A 22,248-nucleotide genomic window follows, 5' to 3' on the forward strand; every position below is an offset into this window, starting at 1 on the left:
CACCCCTACCATTATTAATGTATTTCATACACATCAACATCACGAAAATATATTTTTATTTTAATTTAATATGTAATATATATATTAGTGGGATGGGTAGTTCATATTCTAAATAATTTATTGTGAAACTTACGAAATATTGAAGGCACATAAAAAATATTGGGGTTTTTTCATGTAGCAAGAAAAAACATGATATTTCAATGCCAAATTTGTTGAAAGATGAGTACTATTAATTAATCAAGCTCAAAGGACTAATGAATGACCCAAAACTCATCCACCAAATCGGAGTTACTTAACCTAGTATATCTAACCATTTATATTTAATTTATTGCTACTGACGATCAAAACACATGTGAAATATGTCTAGCTAACATAATAAAATAAAATTATATAAATAAAAAATGAGGAATATAATGAATAAAGAAATATATAGAATGTAAACAAATTGAAAAAAAAAACCGAGAAGTACGGTTTAGAATCTCTCTCAAACACTACTTAAGTAGTTTTTTTAATTCTTAAATTGAAGATGATAATGGATTTATTAAAGTGTAGTTTTGATTTTGATCTATTTCCCCTTTATCCCAAACAATATAAATGAATGATTATTTTTATAAGTTAGATATGTAATTTGAAATTGATATCGTATTAACGAACTAAATCAGTTAATATATATATAGCCATATAGGTATCTCAAATTATATATATATATATATATATATATATATATATATATATATGAGTTCTTTTATGGTGTCCAACACTATATGTCCACTTCATGCCCAACACTATATACCGGTCAACTCATCTATTGTACATGGTGGCCATGAAGTGGGAATATAGTGTTGGGCACCATAAAAAAAACTCAATATATATATATATATATATATATAGTATAAATCGGTGAATACCATGATTTTTTCGGTGCACAGTGCACTTTACACAACAGACCTTGTTTAATTTGTTTCATAAATTCTTGTTGAACTTGAATCCATATATGTCATATATATACATGTAACCATCTACACTACCTTCGCCCATTTGGAATTTGTATCTTACGTGGTACTTTTCTTTTTTGAATGGCTTACGTGATACTTTTCTAATATGCGTTTAAACCTAGGATTCTCAATTTTTCCATTCAAGAGTTGATCACAATTTATCCAAACTATATATACATACATATATATATATATATAGACACACACATACAGAAGACCATATTAAAGAAATTATTTATAAAGCAGCTAGCTCCAACTTGGTCAAATAAGTTGAGAATTAATTTCTCAACATGTTGCCTGTAAAAGGGAAAGTGACAGTAGAATTTCAATAGAAAATATTGAAATTTGAATTTTCATCAGTCAAAGTTCTTCCCTTGTAACAAGTTGGCTAATCCACATACAGACAATGGATCCGATAAATATTAATTTTATTTTATGTCCTTTTGTTTGTACACAAAATGTGATTTTATGTATTTTCTTGGCAGCAACCAGATTAACTAATAAAAATTAGTTGGATGTCCACACCTTATGCAACACTTACGCTTGGAGAAAGGAATAAATTGGAATGAAATAAATTCCATTCATTATTCTTATCTTGACTCTGACCCGGCCCGTACGTGTATATGTCTCTATGCAAATTTTGTCACATATACAATCATATAATATAGTAAATTCAGATTAATAAATAAATTTTTTAAAGATAAATGGGTGATGAGTAATTGACAGTGGAGCAGATATTCATGATTTATCTGCGGCGAATTTTGGGATGAATAGGTCTCCTGTTCAACCAACATTTATTTCATAAAATCTAATAATTTTCACTTCTTCAGCTACATGAAACACAATACCCCTAGCTAATTTCTATTATAATATAACAGTAAAACCTTGGTTTCTTCTTCATACAAAAGAAAGTAATATATATATATCCTCCTAAATCCTAAGTCTAAGCTCTAGTTATCGTAGAAATTAAACTGAATACAAGCTCATGTATATGATTAATTCTCTCTAGTTATAATTATAATATATTCTAACTTAAACTTTACCTCTCTCTATTTGTGCGTGTTCTGGCTTCTTTTTAATACCCACTCGAATTGTGTGCATTTCACCCGCAAAAGTTGGCTGAACCATCTTCTTCTCCTATATGATCACTTGCTTGTCCTTTACCTTTTGCATTGAAGCAACAAAACTCAAAACCCTAATCAAGAAAGGTTTGCTTCTTCCTTTTATTCTAATTACTCTTTCTCTTCAAATTAGAAACATGAACTAGTAAATTCAGGTTGCCTGTTTTCTTTGTTGGGTTTTCTTTCCTGAATTTATCTGCGCCGTCTGGTTCCGTTTTTGTCTTCGTTTCCCTGTCGAAAGATGTAACTAGTGATATTTTGGCAACCTTAGCTAAAACTTGAGTTTAATTCTCATGGGTCTGGAACGCCACAAACAAACCCTAGACGAAAGATTCATCAATCCATCTTTAGGGTTTTGTTGGTGCTTGCTTTTTTCTTCTTTTTAATTTCTTGCCATGATACATATATATCCTATAAATTCTATTGATTTTTTTTTTCTTTTATTAATTACTGTACGTGCTTTGATATATCCTTATGCATGCGTGTGGGACATTAACCTGCAGATATAATCAAAAGATGATGCGTGGAAACGGGGAGCTATCGGTGCCACCAGGTTTCCGATTTCATCCAACAGACGAGGAATTGTTATATTACTACCTGAGGAAGAAGGTGTCCTATGAACCCATTGACTTGGATGTTATTCGGGAAGTCGACCTCAACAAACTCGAGCCTTGGGACCTCAAAGGTTAACCCTCAAAATAATTGTTTTTTTTTTTTTTTTTTCAAATCTTGTGTTTGGTTTTTTATGCATGCATCCCATGTTCAAACTCATAGTATTGATGCAAAAAATGATGCTGCAGATAAATGTAGAATCGGGTCGAGTCCCCAGAATGAATGGTACTTTTTCAGCCACAAAGACAAAAAGTATCCCACAGGAACAAGAACCAATCGAGCCACTGCAGCGGGCTTCTGGAAGGCAACGGGTCGGGACAAGGGGATCCATATGAGTAGTTCGAAGAGAATTGGTATGAGAAAAACCCTGGTTTTCTACACAGGACGAGCCCCTCATGGATGCAAGACTGATTGGATCATGCACGAGTATCGTTTGGATGATGATATCAATGCTCAAATCCAAGTACTCTCTTCTCTAACTCTTTTAGTAGTTATTTGTAATCCTTTATTCTTATGTGTTTTGTGTTAGAGAAAAGCACGGTTTATTTCAACATATTTTTACAGACATTATTCGCATGATAGATTTAAAGGTTTTCATTTATCAATACATGCATGCGAAGTCCACTAAAAAATAATTAAACTCACATTTATTGGTAAATGTACATCGTTAGATTTATGTCAAGACAGTGTCTGTATAGGTAATATCTAACTTACCTAAAAACACTAGTAACTAAATTACTTTTATGCATATTTCAAACACAAAATATATCAATAATACTTAAATTATTGATCGACACTATTCTTAATTAGTTACCAAAAAATCCAATTTGAGTGGGCCGGGGTATACAAATGAAACAAATTATTTGACAATAATTTATGAATGCACATCTTCATAGCTGCTTTATAGTGTATATATATAGTGCAAACATCCAAATTTCCACACCAAATTTGACTATATATATTATATTTTGATCATTTTCGTGAACCGAAGAAGTTTAAAAAATTGGGTGATTTGTGAAGCAGGAGGACGGATGGGTGGTGTGCAGGGTTTTCAAGAAGAAAAATCACACGAGAGGGTTCCATCCCCAAAGCGAGGCGGATCAAGAAGATCATGATCAGCAGCAGGTGGCTGCAGCAACTAATTTCCAGGCTACCATTGCAGAATCTACTTTGGTACCTAAACAGATCATAACTACTGATCATGAATACAACATGATGAATTACGTATTTGATCCTACCAATTCCATGCATCTTCCACAGTTAACGAGCCCCGAATCAACCATTCCACCTTCTTTCTTGTCATCACTTCCGTTGATCAGTACCATGGACTTGCAGTGTACGCAGAACCTGTTGAATTTAACATCAAGTAGTACTGGAGTTGGAGGTGGAGATCATGGGCATCCTTCTGTCGCCTGCAGGGTCATGCAACACGAGCGATTTTCTGGGGACTGGACGTTCCTGGATAAGCTCCTCGCTACGCATCAAACCATGGATCAGAGTGGCAAATATCACCAGATTTCGCAAGTTTCTGATTTGGTTCCAACGGCGGCTCAGAGATTCCCATTTCCTTACCTCAACTTTGAACAAGATTTTTCTAAATATTATTCCAAGTAGTTGATGATTCTTATTTTAATTCAAGAAAAAGATTGTATGAAGTCCGGCCATGATTAACTGCGTGCAGGGACTCCAATTAAACTCTCTACCATTTTCTATTTGCACGTACGCATGCAGCGTTAAATATTCGATGTTTCAAATGTTGATCATTAAATTGTTCTTTTTGTCACAGTCTCCTTTTCTGTGGAAATTGTATTTAAGGATGCTGCTATCAAATTCATCCAGATCTCAGATTACCGATTTTGTCCAAAATAAAATAAAAATCGTCCAATATAAACATGACATGGATCCACGTACAGGAGATATTTAAGAAATAATATTCCAAGTTCATTACAAGCGTGGATTTTGGATACCAAGTCCAAAAACCCATTTATAGAAGAAATTTACAACACATAACATGAACATTATTTCGACCAAGAAAGAGAACCCAGAAAGATTAAATGAAGAAAAAGCTAGCTAGCAACTGGACAATCTGCAGCAAACATGGTAGGTGGAAATTAAAGTGTAAGTATTAATTAAGCTGTGCCAGTGGCACCTAAGTCATCTTTGTGATCATCCTTGCCGGCGCCGAAAACCGGACCTCCTTTCCCGGCGGCGTCCTCCACCTTGTCCTGTAATTTATCGATCTGGACCCCGCGCTCATCTTCCTTGGAATGAATATCCAGCCGCGTCTTGTTTTCTCCGCCCCCAACAGACTTGTACGTCGTCGCTGTGTGCGAATCCGGCGGCAGTGTTCCTTGAGCTCCCGACATCGATCTTTCAACAAATTAAATTAGATAGATTCAATATCTTTCTTTCGATCGGATCTGATCAAGTTCGGATGTGAATAATCGCTCTCTTGGAACTTATTTATGCTTAGGACTCAGATTAATTGGCGGCGAATTGAATCCGCCATGCTTATCTATTATGGACGCACGTGGCTGCCAAACAGCTCTGTATCTCCGATCCTCCACGTGTTATGCATCTAGTTTCTTTTCCATTTTATTTTTTTTTAAATTATATTTCGTTGTAAAATATCATTTTCTTTTTTGTCGTTACCAACTCAATGACGGTACCGAATCCGATTCTCTACAGTGTAGAGATAAAAAGCACACGATGCTGTGGCCTGTGTGCTAATATGGCAAGTGGCACGATCTCTTTCCTCCCCTTTTTCTCTAATTATTGATTTTACTTTGTTAATTTTTTGCCCCTTTTCTCTCTAATTTTCTTTGTTTTTTTTTCCATCCTCTTTTTTCTTAATGTTTTTCTTTTTCTTTTCTCCTTTCATTCACCCAATTTCTTAAGCCAACAACTAGTAATATAATAATAATTTTTTTATAATCATTAATTTAACTTAACAAAATTAAATCTTTACTATTTATTAAATATAGGCATATTAGGGTAACTAACTTGGTATCATGGTCTATTTTTCAATTTACCCAAAATACCCTTCTTTTCATTTTTTTGTTTTCTACATATTTCTTACTCACAATCCTCACATCTCCAATAATTCTCTTTGCCAATTTTATTTCCTTTTTCCCCCTAATTAACCTAACCTATTAAACATCAAAATTTATATACATTGTAGTTATTATTTTACACACGCAAATGCGTGTGCACGGTTGCTAGTATATATATATATATATATACATACTATTTCACATAAAATAAATTAACAAAATTTTAATATATAATTATTTAAAAAAATTTGCCCCTTAATAATTTTTTAAGTCAAGTTAAACATTATCTTATCATCAAATTATTCCATCCAGAGATTTTAAATGTAATTTTTCTGTATTTTTTTTATTACTTTTAATACTAATACACTTTTCATTGAATTAAATTGATGATAAATATATAATTATTAATTCCTTGGCCTTATCTGAATTATTAATTTTTTTTAACTTTAAAAAAATTAATATTTAAAAAAATAAAAAGAAAACAAAATTTGGGACATGGTTTTCACAAGAAGCCAAAGAAAATAATCAAAAGAAGGAAAAGAAAAAAAAACCACCAAACGGAAAATTCACAAGAAGCCGAAGTTGCATTAAAAATAAATAAATAAATAAATAAATAAAGCCATTAAACGGCACAGTTTAACAGCACCTTGTGCTAAACTGCAGAGGATCTACACGTGTAGCTGTGTGCTGGAATTTTGATTCTTTGACATCGATCCTTCTAGGAAGCTCTCGATGCCCTTTGTGGAATCCATACGAAAATGAGTGGTTAGTTAAATAATTTTGATCACGTATTTTTTTTAAATAGTGTTTTTATGTGTATATATATCTATCCCTCAAATATATTGCAGGAAGATTATTATTTTTTTTAAAAAAAAACAATAGATCGAGGTCACTGTCTCAAATATTCTTGCAAAAAAAAAATCATATTAAAATAAAATATTATACATTATACACAAAACATAATATGTATATACTTTGGTAATAGTAGTACTTTAAGTAATTACGAAATTTCGCAATATACGTAAAAAAAAAATCCACAAAACTAAAAGAAAGGAAAAATAATAAAAAGAAGAAAAACTCAAATATGATTACACTTTGCATTAAACTTTAATATGGATAAAATTAATTTTTTTTAATTAAAAGTCATAGACTCGTAACCTTACACGCATCTCATACCAAAAAATCACTCACATATTTTTTTAATTATTTATGATTAATTATATTTTCTACGGAAAAAATATGTTTAAATATTTAATTGGTTTTTGTACATCAACATATTAAAACAAGATGTTGAGTGAGAAAAAAAAATAAATTCAAGATTTTCCCTAAATTCTTTTTTTTTTTTAAAAAAAAGGATTTTCCCAAAATAATGAACTGCATATAACTAGGGGTTTTTTTTTTTTTTTGAGCTTAAAAACTAGGGTATTTTGTGATTTTCCCAAAATAATGAACTGCATATAACTAGGTGTGATGTGTAGGCACGTTGAAGAAGGCAACTTGGTATCCCACATTGACTGATTTGCAGCAGCACAAAGAAAAAAGGACTATAAAATGACCACCCCACACAAGTTACAGCTCATACCTTTCTCGGCCTTTTGGCTAAGATCAAGTGTAGTATCTGTTCTTATCAGTTTAATATCTGATACGTGGACCAATGGTTCACACGATATTAAATTCATTTTTTTAGGGGGAAGGTTCGCTAAGGTAGCTTGCTACCTGGGCCTTCGAGCGTCGCTGAGATGTTGCACTACTATCTTGGCCTGGCGCACCCCATCAAAACAAGTTCAATTTATTTAATTCTTAATTAAAATTAATAAATAATATTTCGCTTTTATTATTTTAAAACTCCTGATTCAATCCTATTTCCTTATCACGCTTTATAATTCAGAAATGGAATGGTAAGTTGAAATCATCGAGGGTATCGATCATGAAACGGTTTGATTGTTGGGCATTTTAACACCGAATTTTGATATTTTGAGTCATGTCAATGTATACATGTTGGGGATGAAAATGAGATCATTTTGAGAACCATGCCCACTGAAGTATAATCCGAACAATAAAAAAATGAACTAAATTAGAGGGTCATACATATGGGTATACTGCTAAACTAACCAAGAAACCCAACAAGGCACCGGCAGCAACTTCAATTTCTGTGTGACCAATCGATTCTTTCAATGGAGTGTGAACATAAGCCACAGTTCTTGGCCCTTCTTTCGCGTCTGGTACCACAACTGCCGATCTTAGTAAGGTGGTGCCATTTATTACGTCGTCGGAGTTGACTAACAAAGAAGAATTGGTTGGCTTTGTCCGGAAAGAAGTTTCTTCCTCTAAGGGAAGAGAGTTGACTTTCCCTATATTCGAAGATGGTTTTCTTGAAAGAGAGTTGGTTAAATCATTGGCATCATTTCTAGAGGATGTTGACATTGACATGGTTTTGAGCATAACTTTGTTTAGTTCTTTTGCATGAATTCCCACTTCCCGTCGTACTCCCTGCAAATGCACCATAGGTGGAAGAAGTTTAAACCAATGTGTTAAGTCGCTGGCTGGACTGGTGGACCCAAATGGTACACAAAAAGGGTAAAAGTGGAGGCTGGGTGCAAACGAATCGAGTTGTTTTACTAGTTTTTTTAGCAGACTCAAGTATTATCCAACTTGCAATTGAAATTATCAAAACACAAATCAAGGTGATCTAATACTTTTGAATATAGTTATAGATATATTTAAAATTATAGGAACTCGTGCAGTTTTGAGCTCAAATTCAAGACAAAGTTTGATTATTTTAACTCAAATCTTTAGCTTCTAAATTTAGGTGGAGCTGAAGTCAAGCCCAAAACAGTTGATGTTTCAAACTTCGTGCAGGCTACACAAATTTTCTTGTTTGAGCTTAAATTACAAAAATAAATAAAAAAGAAACAAACCAGTGCTAAAAAAGATTACACAAACCTGTGCATCGTACATGATAAGGCTGGCGTAGACTACGGCGAGACCGAAAATTGCATCAGCAAATCCCCTGCAATATAAAACAGGATGAACATGATTACTTCAGCTTCATATACAATGGTGACGACAATCAACACCCAATGCCAAACTCCCAATGAAGATCATCACAAAATTTATAGCTAAATCAACAAAGACAGCATCTTGCGAGCACCTCTCGAGGGCAAGAGAAGTTGCAGTTGCCACAGCAGCCTGTAATTTGAAAGAACAATAGCCAATCAAATTAAATCCATCAATCGAAAAAAATAAGTCGATCATATAATCATAAGCATACCCAGCAAAAAAGTAGTACATAAGAAAAAAAAAAAAAAGATTCACCGAAGAATGGGTCGAAGGGAATCCTCCTGCTTGAACGGCAGTCCTAAAATCAAACTTCTTGCCATAGAAAATAGTCGAGGTAAACGGTTTCGACAGTTGCCCAATCGCTGCAGACAAAGCAGCCGCTACCAGAACCTATATACAAAACCCACAAATCTTTCAAAAAGATAAAATAAAATCAAACAAAATTGTCCAGCAACCTGAAGAGCAAACACCCATTTCGCCAAAAGAAGAAAAAAAAAACAACCAACCTTGTTGTGCAAAACATCGGCTATATTGCCGACTGAAATGTAGTGGGACGCGAGTTCGGAGACACACCGGAAGGAAAGACGTGGAGTCCTGGAATTTTTCCCGGCGTTCAGGAATCGGGCAGTGGGTGAGGCAAAAAAATTGCTACTTTTCTGCAATTGGTGACTCGAAAAGTTGCACGATTGCAGCAGCAGCAACATCATTGGATTCTGATGCCTTCGTCTTCAGCTCTCACTCATATTTGAAGGGTCTTGGGTTACTTTGATTACAGATGGATTTCACGGCAAGAGCTAGAAAACCTACAAAATTTATTAATTAACTAACTAATTGTCAGGTTTCCCACGATTTAAAGATTTTAATTAAAAAAAATGTTTTAAATTTTAAATTATACAGTACGATTATGACAATTTTTTAGTTTTTCAAGTTAATGATTAAATTAAGAGTGAATTGTCCTAAAATCCCTAATATATTTTTTAATTTTATTATAATTATTTAGCTAAAAGATTCTTTACTATAATTTCATAGGACCACCAAATTTGAATATTTTAATGTTTAATTCTTGTACTGGATTTATGCTAATTTATGCTTGAAATCTATAGGTTTTATGCTTAAAATTTAAAGGTTTTATGCTTGAATCTGAAGATTTTGTGCTCATTTGCAGTATAAAGAATTATCCGTAAAATGGTATCAGAGCTTTAGGTTAATTATTCAGACGTAATATTATTCGTTAATTCATGTTTTTCTTTGTTGAGGAGAAGATTTCTACAAAAGATGACTTCAAACGAAGTTTTGAATCAAGAGGATTTTATCTATATGAAATCCTATAAACAAGTTAATCTATTCACAATAGATTACTTACAACAGGTTGTGATTAATGCTCTTAATTTTGAAGAGATAAAGAAAAATGATTTCTAACTCTCAATTTTTAGAGATTACCACAGATTTCTCTAAACTCTCCGGAGATCTTAGAGAAATTCAAAAGACGGTATAATATTACAGCAATCAGCTGTATGAAATACCTCGGCAAATTGATGAAATCCTTAAGAAACAAGAAGAAATTATTGGAACTCTAAAGGATCTTCAAAATAAAATCATAAATCTAGAACACACTTCGGGTTCTAGAAAAGGAAATACAGGAGGAAGGTTACCACTCTCATTTGGTACCGAACCTTTGTTACATCAGAAAGGTAAAACCAAAATGGTTCAAAAACCTTTAACCAATGATGAAATGATGATTAATCTTATAAAAGCAATATCAGAGAAAAACACTATCTGATGACTACTTTAGAAAGATTAAATCTCGAGGATCTACAAGATCTTACGGATTCATTTGCGAATCTGAAAGTAGTAGATCTAAAAATGAATTCCCCTGAGGGTGAACAACCCATAGAAAATCCTCCAAGATATGTGGTTAAAACAGAAGAACTACATAGTGAGTTTCAGGTTGGAGAAAATTTACATCCAGCAGGAACCAGATCAAGAAGGAGTAAAATCCCACTCCATCAAACTCCTTACGAAAAAACTGTTTTAGATCCAATACATCCTTACGGGGTTATGTTAAACCTTGATGTTTTGGACTTCAAAAACAGAGAAGATCTTATAGATAATTGGACGTCAGCTATGAGAATAGCAACAGAGACATTAGATCTCAATAAAGAATGATTCATTAAACTTTTAGAAATGAGTCTAATGGGATATGTTAAGATCGCATGGGAGATGACTATGCTAGAAACTAAGGAATCAATCTTAGGAGGAGAATCCCTCAGCGAGATTGGAGAAAGAATGGTCACCCTATTTAAAGCACAATTCATAGGGGTAGATTATTTCAATAATCAAGATACAGAGAAAAGGAGAAGATATACTCAAGCTCTTTATAGCCTCGAGTTACATGATATATGTTTAGTTGATGAATACATTATGTTATTCACTAAATACAGATGAAATTCGGGAGTTCCCTGGAGAGAAATGTTGATCAAAGAATATGTTCCAGGTAATCTTGATATATTGGCAAGACGTGCCTCTTTTTTGAAAGAAAAATTAGCAGAATGGTGTCATATGGCAACATTACAGAAGAACTACAAGAAAATAAGGGGTATAGATAAGCGTACACCTTTGTGTTGTAGAGAAAATGATCTTCCAACAATCATTGGAAACAGATCACAGGGATTTAAAAGGAAGAAATTCAGAAATAATCCCTATAATAAAAGAATGAAAAGTTCTTGGAAACCAAAAATATTTTGGTCCAAACAAAAGGCCAGATCCTATAGATCGGGTAGAAGAAGTGGACCTACAAGAACATCCCCAACAACAGGCTTATCACAAAGCAGGGGAAGAACACTATCAAGAAGAACTTTCAGAAGAACTCATACAAGAGCAAGTGAAAGTTTCAAGGATTGCAACTGCTGGACATGTGGAGCAAGAGGACATATATCTACAAATTGTCCAGAAAACGAGAAAAAAAGGAGTTAAACTCTTTGAAGCAACACCAGATATGGATGATGCGGTCTTCTTTCAAGATCTAGTCCAAGTATATCAATTTGAGGATATCCCCTCAGATGAAAGCATATACGAAGAAGAGATATTATTTAGTCGAGAAGTTTCTGAGGATGAATCAGAATCAGAATCAGAGTAAAGAGGAAGTGTTTCGGCATGAAACACATGAAAGTTTGGCTGGGTTCTTTAGTCAAACCACGATATCTCATAATATGGTCCAAAGGATTATGAGAGAAAATCCAACATTACAAAAGTACCAAGGATTTTCGCCAGGACAAGTTGAAAGAGTCTTAGGAAATCTAGGGCTAAGACAAAGAAGACATAATTTGATTTATAAGGTATCCAGAAGGGAAATGGCGATCCCTATGGAATTAACCAGTAATCAAATTTAGATGCAGTTAATTCCCTTTGAGAAAATTCGAGAGGAATTACAGAAATTAAAAGCAGAAGTAGCAAAGACAATGTCTTGGATTCATATTGGAGCAATCCAGATTATGATCAAAGCTACTTTTAAAGAGGAAATAGATTCACCCATAGATATCGTAGTATGCGATAAAAGAATGAGGAATATACAAGATGCGGTTCTAGGAACTATCTCGGGAAATTTGTGTGCAGAAAAAATTGTGGGAGTTATTTATCCAAGAATAGCCTACAATTTAGCTGATAGAGATTTTAGTCGAGCTTTGACGTTGCATCAAAATTTCAAGGAAAAAAGACTAATGAAGAAAGGTAATAGGCCATATTCTATTACGTATCAAATTTCATATGCTCTTTCTAATACTCACCATTCTGAATTATTTATTAGAAATGAGTTCATTGAAATTCCAGAGATCTTTGGGAAAGTTGCTCAAGTAATATACCCGGAAAGAATCGAGTTTCCTTTAATTCAAGAAACAGACATTCAAATTCAAGACAGACCGGTTCTATACAGAGACCTTAAAATAGAACCCCGAAGGTTATCTTTCCAAGGAGACAGAATGACAAGCAAGAGATGGGACAAATCTCCTATTCAAGAAATTCCACCAGAAGAAAAAGAGTTTTCTATAATAGGAAAACTTAGATCTCCAGAAGGATGGAAAGAAGTGAAAATAGTATTCGAAATTACAAGTCATCGGAACCAGTTTCCTTGTAACTCGATTTACTATTTGAAACAACAGGAAAAAGGAACTTACCAAGGAGTGATAAATATTGGAGAATTGGAAGTTCAAATCTGGGGAATTCCAGAAAAAGAAATGGATCAGCTCATTCTTGGTCTAGAATTTCTGGAGGACCATAAACCATGAAAACGCCTTGAAAAGGGAATAGAGTTCATGGCAAAAGAAAAGAATTGGAGGATTCAATAAGAATTCTACGAAATGAAAAACCAAGAGAATTGGATAAGGGACAATCCCTTAATCAGATTCGAAAACTCTGTTCACAAACAGAGGAAGAAGAAACTGCTGAAATTAGTAAGTCATGAACATGATTTACTAGAACGCATTGAAGAAGTAGAAATGTATAACCATACTCTACCTTCTAAGGCTTAGAAAAACTAAAGGTAAATAGTCTTAATCGGATTACTGAATTACAACATAGTCTGTTAAAAATGGCGGGGCCATTTAGTAATCCCTTTAAAAAATGACAACAAGTCCTTTTTCCATATACATTTCGATAGGGATGTTGTATGAACAATATAAGGCTGAGTAATTTGCAGCTTATATTAACTCGGGAGCAGGAATTTGTACAGCAAAAAGAGGAGTCTTCCCTGAAGAATGTGAAGAAGAATTGCCAAAAATTGCTGGACGAGATTTCTCTCTCAGAATTTTAATTCTTTGCAAAGGAATAAAACAAGCAGAGATCCTTATTGGAGGTGCAGGTCAAACACCTTGGTACAAGGTAAAAACACCACCAATCTATTTCCATGATACAGGAGCTGATATCTTGTTAGGAAATAACTTCTTACAAATGTTTAAGAAGTACACACAAGACAATGAGTCAAGAAAACTTATGTTCACTACAATTTGTGATCATAAAATTATAGTTCAAAGACTCAATGTTTCTTTTTATCGACAATTGCCGATAATATTTCGCAGCCAGCGTGGTGATAAAGGACAACTTTTTCACCCGAAAATGAAAGATCCAAGAAGGTTTGGAGAAACCATGTTGAAAATAACAACAGAACAAGAACTCCAAACAGAGGATATGTAGCTTCACAAGGTAACTCTAAATCACAGAGATATAGAGTTAGAAAATAAGGTATCCCTTGAAGATGTCAAAAAGAGACTCAAAGAAAGTTACAACGAGCATCCTTTGGCATGGTGAGATAGAAATCAACTCAAAGCCAGTCTTACTCTAAAGGAAGGCAAAGAGTATGATTCGTCAGATATAAGTCTATCCCGATAAACATAACAGATCAAAAGGATATGAGAATGATTATCAAGGAACATTTGGACCTTGGTTTAATCAAAGAAGGAGTTTCACCATATAGCAGCCCGGGTTTTCTGGTTAGAAATCATGGTGAAATAAAAAGAGGGAAACTCAGGCTAGTTATTAACTACCAAGATATTAATAAAATCCTGGAGTTTGATGGGTACTTCATACCAAGTAGAGAACACCTAATTAGCTGTGTACGAAATGCTAGAGTGTTCTATAAATTTGATTGTAAGTCTGGATTTTACCAGATTCGAATGGAAGAAGGCAGTAAGAAATTCACAGCCTTCTCCACTCCACAAAGACACTATATTTGGGAAGTTATGCTTATGGGATTGGCTAATACACCCCAGATATTTCAAAGAAAGATGGATAACCTTTTTAAAGATTATTTCAACTTTATGTTTGTTTATATTGATGATATTCTGATAGCATCAAAAAACATAGACGAACACGTTAAACACTTAGAGATTTTCTCTAAAATTTGTAAACAAGAAGGACTGGTCTTATCTGAAAAGAAAGCAGTCATAACAACAAGGAAAGTTGAATTCCTTGATATTGAGATTGATGAAACTGGAATAATTCTGCAACCCCATATTGTGGAAAATGTAAAGAATTTTCCAGATAAACTCAAAGACGTAAAACAACTCCAGAGTTTTTTTGGAGTAGTTAATTTTGCAGGGATGTTCATTAACAACCTAGAAATGTACAGAAAAATGTTCAGTCCTTTGTTAAAAAAGGATGCTAGGTTTATATGGACCGATGACCATACTAAAGGGGTAAATTAATTAAAAGAGATATGTAAGAATCTCCCAAAAATGGTTATACCCTTAGATGAGGATGATCTGGTATTATTTACGGATGCTAGTGACGATTGGTGGGCAGCAGTCCTTACCAAGATCACTCCAGATGGGGAAATACCATGCAGATACTGTAGCGGTCTTTTTTCAAAATCAGAGGCCATCAGATGACATATCAACGAAAAGGAATTTTATGCAGTTAAAAGGGCTTTTAAAAAATGACCATTATTTTTACTTGCTAAAAAATTCACTCTGAAGGTTGAGAACACCCAGGTAAAAGCTTTCTTAAGAAATAAAATTGAATCTAAACCTGAGAAAGCTAGGTTATTAAGATGACAAGCATTATGTCAAAATTATATTTTTGATATTGTTATTATTAAATCTCATGAAAATATTCTTGCAGATTTCTTAACAAGAGATGGAAGGCAGTGACGTGGATTCCATCATGAAAATGCAGAGGCATCTCAGGAAACACCTTGGGTTGCTTCAAACCGAGTTCAACCAGTTAGCCATTAATGCTGACATGGCCGGCAGGTTACAACAAGCTGATCAGATCAAAGTATCTAATCGAATTACAGGATGTATGCAAGTTCAAACACAACTATGGGCTGCTATTCAAGGGCCAATTGTGAAGGCTATAGAGAAACCATTGGTTTCTCATAAACAAGATATGATAAAACCATTGGTTTTACAAAAACAAAAAATACAACCACCGGTTGGGAAACAAGATGTTGAGGAAGCTAAAACTCAAGAAATAAGTGCTAATCTATCATCAGCTTTTGATGATCTAGATGAAGCAACAATTGATGAGGATTCCTCATCAAGTCAACCCTCCGCCTCTGGGGTAAAAGAGGAAGAGATCAATCTTAGGCCCAACACCGACAAGGGCAAATCTAAGATCGATACTAACCCAACTATTATTTCTCCATTTCAGGTTTATCAACAAAGGTGGAAGAAATTAAGTACAAGAAGTGAAATTAACCCTAACACTTGTAGAATTGATGTGGCAAGGATATATCCAAGGGTTTGGCTAAAAAACAATGTCAATCCTAAGGATGTAAAGCTCTGGTATGAATTTGGAGCCTTGGCCTCAGTTTATACAATGTCACCAAGCTTCTCGGGGATATCTCAGTTACCGAAATGGATTCAGGAAGCAGTCCAAGAAACATGGGCAAATAACGACCATTTGTCCAGAGGAGATGTGCTTGAGTTATACTTTTTCAGTGCAGCTCCGGAACCAATAGTGAAAGGATCACACAAACCCTTTTATTTCATCAAGCTAAGGAGACCTGATATAAATAGTCACAAATTTATCAAGGATCCTAAAACTGAAGAAATACCCTTAGTGTCCACTTTCTGGGAAAATGAGATCTCAACCAGAAGGGCATGGGGTATTTGAGTCTGTCTTACTGAGATGGACAAAGTCAAGTTTCCATTTAAATTTTATCAGAATTCTGTGAATGGATCGTTCCTGTTAAACACAATGACAGGGAAAACTACAGCCTTTGCGGAAGAACTCTTTGAAAAGAAGAGAAATCTTTTGTGGAACAACAAGCTGCTGGGGAGTAAAGAAACTCGCCGAATATTTTGTAACATGGCTCATATTGGACGATGGTCAGAGAATATTTGCTCAGAATGCCCAAATCAGAAGGAGCCAGAATTTGGAAAAACCTTTAGACCCCGAACGGATCGAAAGGATTTTTTCCGAGACAAGCAAAGGTGGACAAGGACCACTGAAGATGCGTTTTCACAGGGGCCTACTTCAAAAGCAAAAGATGCCCCGACAACAATAAAGCAAACATGTGAGGAGAATAAAGTTAAAAGAAAGTGCCAGACATGTGATTCCTCCACTAGTAAAAGATGCCAACAATAATGGCATAAAGAATATAAGACAGCTGCCTCCTCCACTAGTAAAATATGCCATCAATAATGGCATAAAGAAATACAAGACAGCTATAAGATTCCCTGAAGTTTTTCGGTGAAACGAGTGGAACCTCAGCTATAAATACAAGCATTCAAGAAAGCTGAAGACATCGATCATTCCCTTCAGTTTTCTTACAAATAAATTGTTGTAATATTTTTTTTCTATTGTATTAAGCTTTCTTTCATGTATTTCAAGAACAAAGCTACTATAAGTAGCTAAACAAGTTGTTTTCTCCTCTTCAAAGGAGTTGATTTATGTAATAATATTATGTCTGAATAATTTCTTTAAAGCCTCTTGTTCTTTCATGCTCATATTTTATAATTAAATTTATATATCATACGCCTTAAGGTAGAAAACGAATTAAGATTGTGCTGGGTGTCGTTGAAGGAGCTTGTGCAGAAACCATCTGTTGCGACTGCGTGGTTGGAGTGTGAGGAGTACTTCGTAAAACTCGGCAGGTATGACCCGACGACAACATTTTGGTCAAAGAGGTATTTGAATTTAATTCATCTTACGGAAGCATGTTGGACCCTAATTCGGAGTATATCGGCTAAAAACCTTGCGTAACTGATAGTCTTGCATGGCCGGGACTGGTTCGATAGATTAACAATGCCAAGTACAAAGAATTAGTTACTAAATAATATTTAATTCAAAAATGGGGACCACTAGGGAGTTGAAATAAAGAAAATTGTGGTTAGGAAGTTAAGATAAAGATTGAAGAGTTGGTAGGGATTTTTAAATCATTTACCCTTAAATTAAATAGGCTAAGGCAAAATTATGATTTTGTAAAATGTATTACAGGTTCAAATAAGATATAATGACTAATGAGTGCCTATGCTAAAGAAAAAAAATGAAACTTCTCAATTTGTAAATTAGCTATGTTTTTTTTAAAAAAAATGATTTCACGATCAATTTATATATATATATTTGAAATTAAAATTAATATTATTTTATAAGTCAAATCGAACGTCCCACAAAATTAACACATCCGATAAAAATTCGTGTAGCTAATGTTGCCAACATGCTGCCATCACTTTTAAGAATGAGTATGGACAAATCAAAGAAGAGATTTACATCGACCACACCGAATTAAATGGACCAGATTGGGTTTTCCTAAGCATTACTATATTTGTGTGCTTCTATTAACTTCAAATGGAATCTTAATACAAAAAGATACTTGGCAAATACTTATTGGTTTTTTTTTTTAACTTTTAAGGGACATTGCCCAATTATCATAAAAGAATTAGGTACCCCAATAGTTGTATTGCAGTGACTTAAATAATATAAGTTTATCAGAAAATGATTGATTAACTAAATTTCAGATGATGAGAGTTTAGGTTAGAGTTCATTCCTTCTTTTTTTTTTTTTTCCCCAAACGAATCAGTTAGTTAAAAACAAATGGAAAAGTTTATAGGCAAGAAACCATAACAAAAAAGGTTCACATAACTTGTATATACACATTGTCATATGTGTGTGTGTGTTTTTTCCGCGAAAACAAAAAAGACTTTAAGAGGTAAAAGATAAGAGGCAAAATCCTAAAAATACTCGAATTCAACATAAGAAGAATCAGTAGAGCTGCTTTTGTTTCGATCATTTCCAATGTCAGCCATCTTCTTGTCTGAATTTGTTGAATCCTTACTGGCAAACTGCTTAAAATCTACAGGTTCGGGTATGTGTGGAGGCATGGCACTTCTTACCAAAGCCCAGTTAACACCTTCAAAGAAAGGGTGCTGCTTTATTTCAGTGGCACCTCTCTTGTATGCAATCCTCTTGTGAGGTTCCTTCACCAACAGCCCTTTTATCAGATCACGTGCCGCCGAGTTCAGTTGCGGCGCCTCTGGAAATTTTAATGGTTGGCCAACGACATTGAACAACGTAGCACGGTTTCCAGAACCTTTGAAAGGGGTTGTCCCTAGTAGGAGCTCGTACAAGAAAATGCCAAATGTCCACCAATCCACTGCACTGCCATGACCCTCTCCTCGAATGATCTCGGGGGCGAGATATTCGTGCGTGCCAACAAAAGACATTGATCGAAAATCTGTAGGCTCGGCCATTAGCTCGGGAAGGGCGTTTGAGTTATTGCTCAGCCCGAAATCGGATTTGGATTTGCGGTTCTTTTTTGTAGGAAGGAGGCGAGGGAAAAAATTCGATGGCTGCATGCAACTGCGGATCATATTGTCATCATTCAAGATAGCACCAGAGCTTTCGCTTGAATTTCCAACATGAACAGATGAAGATTTCACAAGCGTCGGACAGACAGAGCAACGAAGAGATAGATCGAAGTCAGAGAGCATGATATGTCCCTCTTCTCTTACTAACACATTTTCCGGCTTAAGGTCTCGGTATACAATACCTAGCATGTGCAGATACTCGAGAGCTAACAAGACCTCAGATGCAAAAAATCTGCAAGATATCAAACACAAGCTAAATTTGAACATGTAATCACCGGTTACTAGAAGAAATGAGAAAATTAGAGTGGTTAGGTAGGGAACCTCGCAGCTTCCTCCGTAAAATGTTTATTGGGTTGCTTTTGTCGAAGCGTGTGAAGGTTTCCTCCGCTGCAAAACTCCATGACTAAGCAATAATATTTTTCAGTCTCAAAGTAAGAGTATAATGTAGGTAAGAAAGGGTGATCAAGAAGACTAAGAATCTCTCTTTCTGTTTGAGCACGAAGTAGCTTATTCCGGCTTGCGAGAGATCCTTTATCCATAACTTTCATGGCAAAGAAGGCATTTGTTCCTCGAAGTTCAACTAGGTAGACACTTCCAATATCTCCATATCCCAGCCGTTTCAAAAGCCGAAAATTGCTGAGACCAAGAGGAGTATCTCTAGAAGAAGCAGAATTAATGGCATCCCATCTAACATCGCCTCCGGTGTGGGGCTTTAAGGGTGCACTTGTACTGTCTAAACTGTCACTGCGATTGCTGCTACCACTGTTCCAGCTATGATTGATGGTCGATGAAGTATTCTTAGCGTTACCTGCCACAGACTTTGGTGACGATATTGCTCCACTTGATATTGTATTTGTCAGATAGTCAGTGTTTGTAAATCTTCCGGGACTAGGAACTGGGCATGGATTTGTTCCGGTCAGCATTGTCGGCTCCGTCCTCTTAAAGTCACTCGTTGATTTATGAGTTGAGGTCGAATTAACGTGAGAATTGGGATCCACAGATGCAGGTTCACATGGCGAGACACGGCCAGGATTCGTGCTCCTTTTTGGCATTTGCTCTGGCTTCTTCAAGAAATGAGGTGCATTTGAAGTTAATGAACTTGGATTTTTGGCAGCCAAGTCCATCCAACCAGACTCACATGCACCGTCTTCTAATGGCGTGTAACTCATCTGCATCGGCATAAAGAACCAAAATCATTTTCCTAGTCATTGCATCTTCCGAGAATCATTAACAACCAATTGCAACCATAAAGTATGAAAACCAACTCATTTTTCAATGATGAGACTACTTGTGCTTCACGGAGAAGGCTCTGATCATCACATACTCTGTTATGGATCATTCAGTGAATTGTCAATTAGCATAAGTTTAGAAATGGTTTTGGTCTAAATCTTGCAAATTTATGTGGCTACAAACATGGAAACATTTGTGATTCATATAGACAAAACATGGAAACAAACTAATCAAATAACAACATTCAGCATGCATCTTCTATTATTTCCGATGCAAGCAGAGCTCTGAAATGTAAACAAATCATTTGTGATTCAATGTTACATTTTCCTACCATCCCATCAACATCATCTTAATAGAATCAACCGACGGCAAATACTTACCTCATTAAAGTTTCCACCCAGTGGGACGAATGACAATTCAAGATTCAAGATTACTGCATAAAAATCTGAAAAAAACAAAAACACAGAACAGACAAAATCATTAAAAAAAAAAAAAATGGGATTGCTGCACGTGATAATTAAACGCAAGGAATTCTTAATCCAGAAGGTCAGATGTTCAAAGTTCAAACCAGGATGTCAAAGAATACAGACAGCTCTACATTTACGATTCCCTTGAATCAAATGCACGTACGAACACAAATATCGAACACCCAATAGCAATCACATTACGTATTAGATAATGGGATGGAAGGAGCAGGCTTCTAATGAGGTCCAGCGGGTTCTCCCTCGATCGTGGAGACCATTCGAAAGGGGAAAAAATATGGGAGCTAGCAGAAACTAATAAAGGGTGTCGGAGAAAATCAACAGTGAAGGCGTGCATTGATGTTGGAAAATTGGTAATGCAAAGATTGGTAAAGGAAGTGGGAAATTATGCATGTAAATCGGGATGGCAAGAGAGACGTGGAGGGAGGAAAGGAGAAGCGGCCAAGGTGAGGAAGACGCAAGCATCGGCCTTTCAATCATCATTTTCACTTCTCTCTCTCTCTCTTTTCCATAAACATTAATATTTGTGTGTGTGTGTGTTTTTTTAGTGGTTTTATACTTTTGTATATAACATTTTTTTTAAGAATTAATTTTTTATAAGAAAAATTTTAGAGATTATATTAAAATTGAGCATTTTAGAGATTGTTATAATTAATTAGAACAATTATTAAGTAAATATAATTTTATGTTTCAAAATGTATTGAATTTTATAATATTTGTTCGGTTTAGGAGTGATATAAACAGCTGAATTAGTATGCGAGGAGAAATCATCAAAGTTAAAAATAATGTAATAAAACATTTTAAAGAAAGAATAATATATAGAATGTTTGAATTCTGTTATATATGTTAGGATAAATTTTCTAAATAATAATTATAATCAGCGTCAGTAAAAAAATCATCAAAATAAATCATTCTCTTTATATAAAAATTTAAATTCTATATTAGGTATATCATCATGGATTCTTGTATGTAATTTTTTTGTTACATATAATGCCTTTTCTAATAATGTGTATATATGAGTATTTAATTTCGATGAAACATATATATATGCATCTCGAGGATGAAATCTAGCTAGGCAGCAACACTTGAGGGTTCCCCATGTTAAGGCAGTGTTTTGACATCATTTATGGTAATAAATGTAAGTGCTGATAATTGAACCATCGTACTGCTTAATTTGATATATTTACGTGGTACTCCCTCCGTTTCAATTATATAGTCTATGTTTTTTTTTGTTCCAAATACATGGTCATATATTATATTTAGTAATATTTTTTTTACACTCCTTTACTAATATACCTTTATTAACTACACATTGAAAATTATGCAATCATTTTTAAATACATTAAATAGAGATAAAATAAAAAGTTTGTATAAAATTTACTTTTTTAATAATT

The 22,248-nt window shown here is 34.5% G+C and overlaps 4 protein-coding genes and 1 non-coding gene across 7 annotated transcripts; 2 read left to right on the top strand and 3 right to left on the bottom strand.

The window, feature by feature from the left end:
• Nucleotides 1-2,129: 2,129 nt before the first annotated feature.
• On the top strand, nt 2,130-4,342 carry LOC140867015 (protein SOMBRERO-like). The gene is made up of 4 exons (XM_073272078.1): nt 2,130-2,203; nt 2,620-2,801; nt 2,917-3,191; nt 3,752-4,342. The coding sequence occupies exons 2-4, from the start codon at nt 2,633-2,635 to the stop codon at nt 4,340-4,342; spliced, it is 1,035 nt and encodes a 344-aa protein (XP_073128179.1). The 5' UTR covers nt 2,130-2,203; nt 2,620-2,632.
• A 294-nt stretch (nt 4,343-4,636) lies between these two features.
• On the bottom strand, nt 4,637-5,218 carry LOC140867528 (uncharacterized). The gene has a single exon (XM_073272603.1). The coding sequence runs from the start codon at nt 5,092-5,094 to the stop codon at nt 4,858-4,860; it is 237 nt and encodes a 78-aa protein (XP_073128704.1). The 5' UTR covers nt 5,095-5,218; the 3' UTR covers nt 4,637-4,857.
• A 2,141-nt stretch (nt 5,219-7,359) lies between these two features.
• On the top strand, nt 7,360-7,555 carry LOC140869846 (U2 spliceosomal RNA). The gene has a single exon (XR_012146837.1). It is a non-coding gene; the product is annotated as a U2 spliceosomal RNA (small nuclear RNA).
• A 181-nt stretch (nt 7,556-7,736) lies between these two features.
• On the bottom strand, nt 7,737-9,624 carry LOC140867122 (uncharacterized). Its single transcript, XM_073272197.1, has 5 exons — nt 9,348-9,624; nt 9,097-9,231; nt 8,933-8,970; nt 8,725-8,791; nt 7,737-8,271 (listed from the first exon to the last, which is right to left on the bottom strand). Exons 1-5 carry the CDS (start codon nt 9,546-9,548, stop codon nt 7,864-7,866), a joined length of 849 nt encoding a protein of 282 aa, XP_073128298.1. The 5' UTR covers nt 9,549-9,624; the 3' UTR covers nt 7,737-7,863.
• Nucleotides 9,625-18,423: 8,799 nt separating this feature from the next.
• On the bottom strand, nt 18,424-21,337 carry LOC140859864 (serine/threonine-protein kinase RHS3-like). 3 transcript variants are annotated; one of them, XM_073262469.1, is made up of 4 exons: nt 20,971-21,337; nt 20,753-20,817; nt 19,464-20,311; nt 18,424-19,374 (listed from the first exon to the last, which is right to left on the bottom strand). In XM_073262469.1, the coding sequence occupies exons 3-4, from the start codon at nt 20,309-20,311 to the stop codon at nt 18,507-18,509; spliced, it is 1,716 nt and encodes a 571-aa protein (XP_073118570.1). In that variant the 5' UTR covers nt 20,753-20,817; nt 20,971-21,337; the 3' UTR covers nt 18,424-18,506. The 3 variants fall into 3 exon arrangements, with proteins under 3 accessions (XP_073118570.1, XP_073118569.1, XP_073118571.1); XM_073262468.1 differs by having other exon boundaries at nt 20,941-21,337; XM_073262470.1 differs by lacking the exons at nt 20,753-20,817; nt 20,971-21,337 and adding an exon at nt 20,408-20,443.
• Between the last annotated feature and the right edge of the window lie 911 nt (nt 21,338-22,248).

Source organism: Henckelia pumila, chromosome 4, assembly GCF_033568475.1.
Source record: "Henckelia pumila isolate YLH828 chromosome 4, ASM3356847v2, whole genome shotgun sequence".
Taxonomy (NCBI): domain Eukaryota; kingdom Viridiplantae; phylum Streptophyta; class Magnoliopsida; order Lamiales; family Gesneriaceae; genus Henckelia; species Henckelia pumila.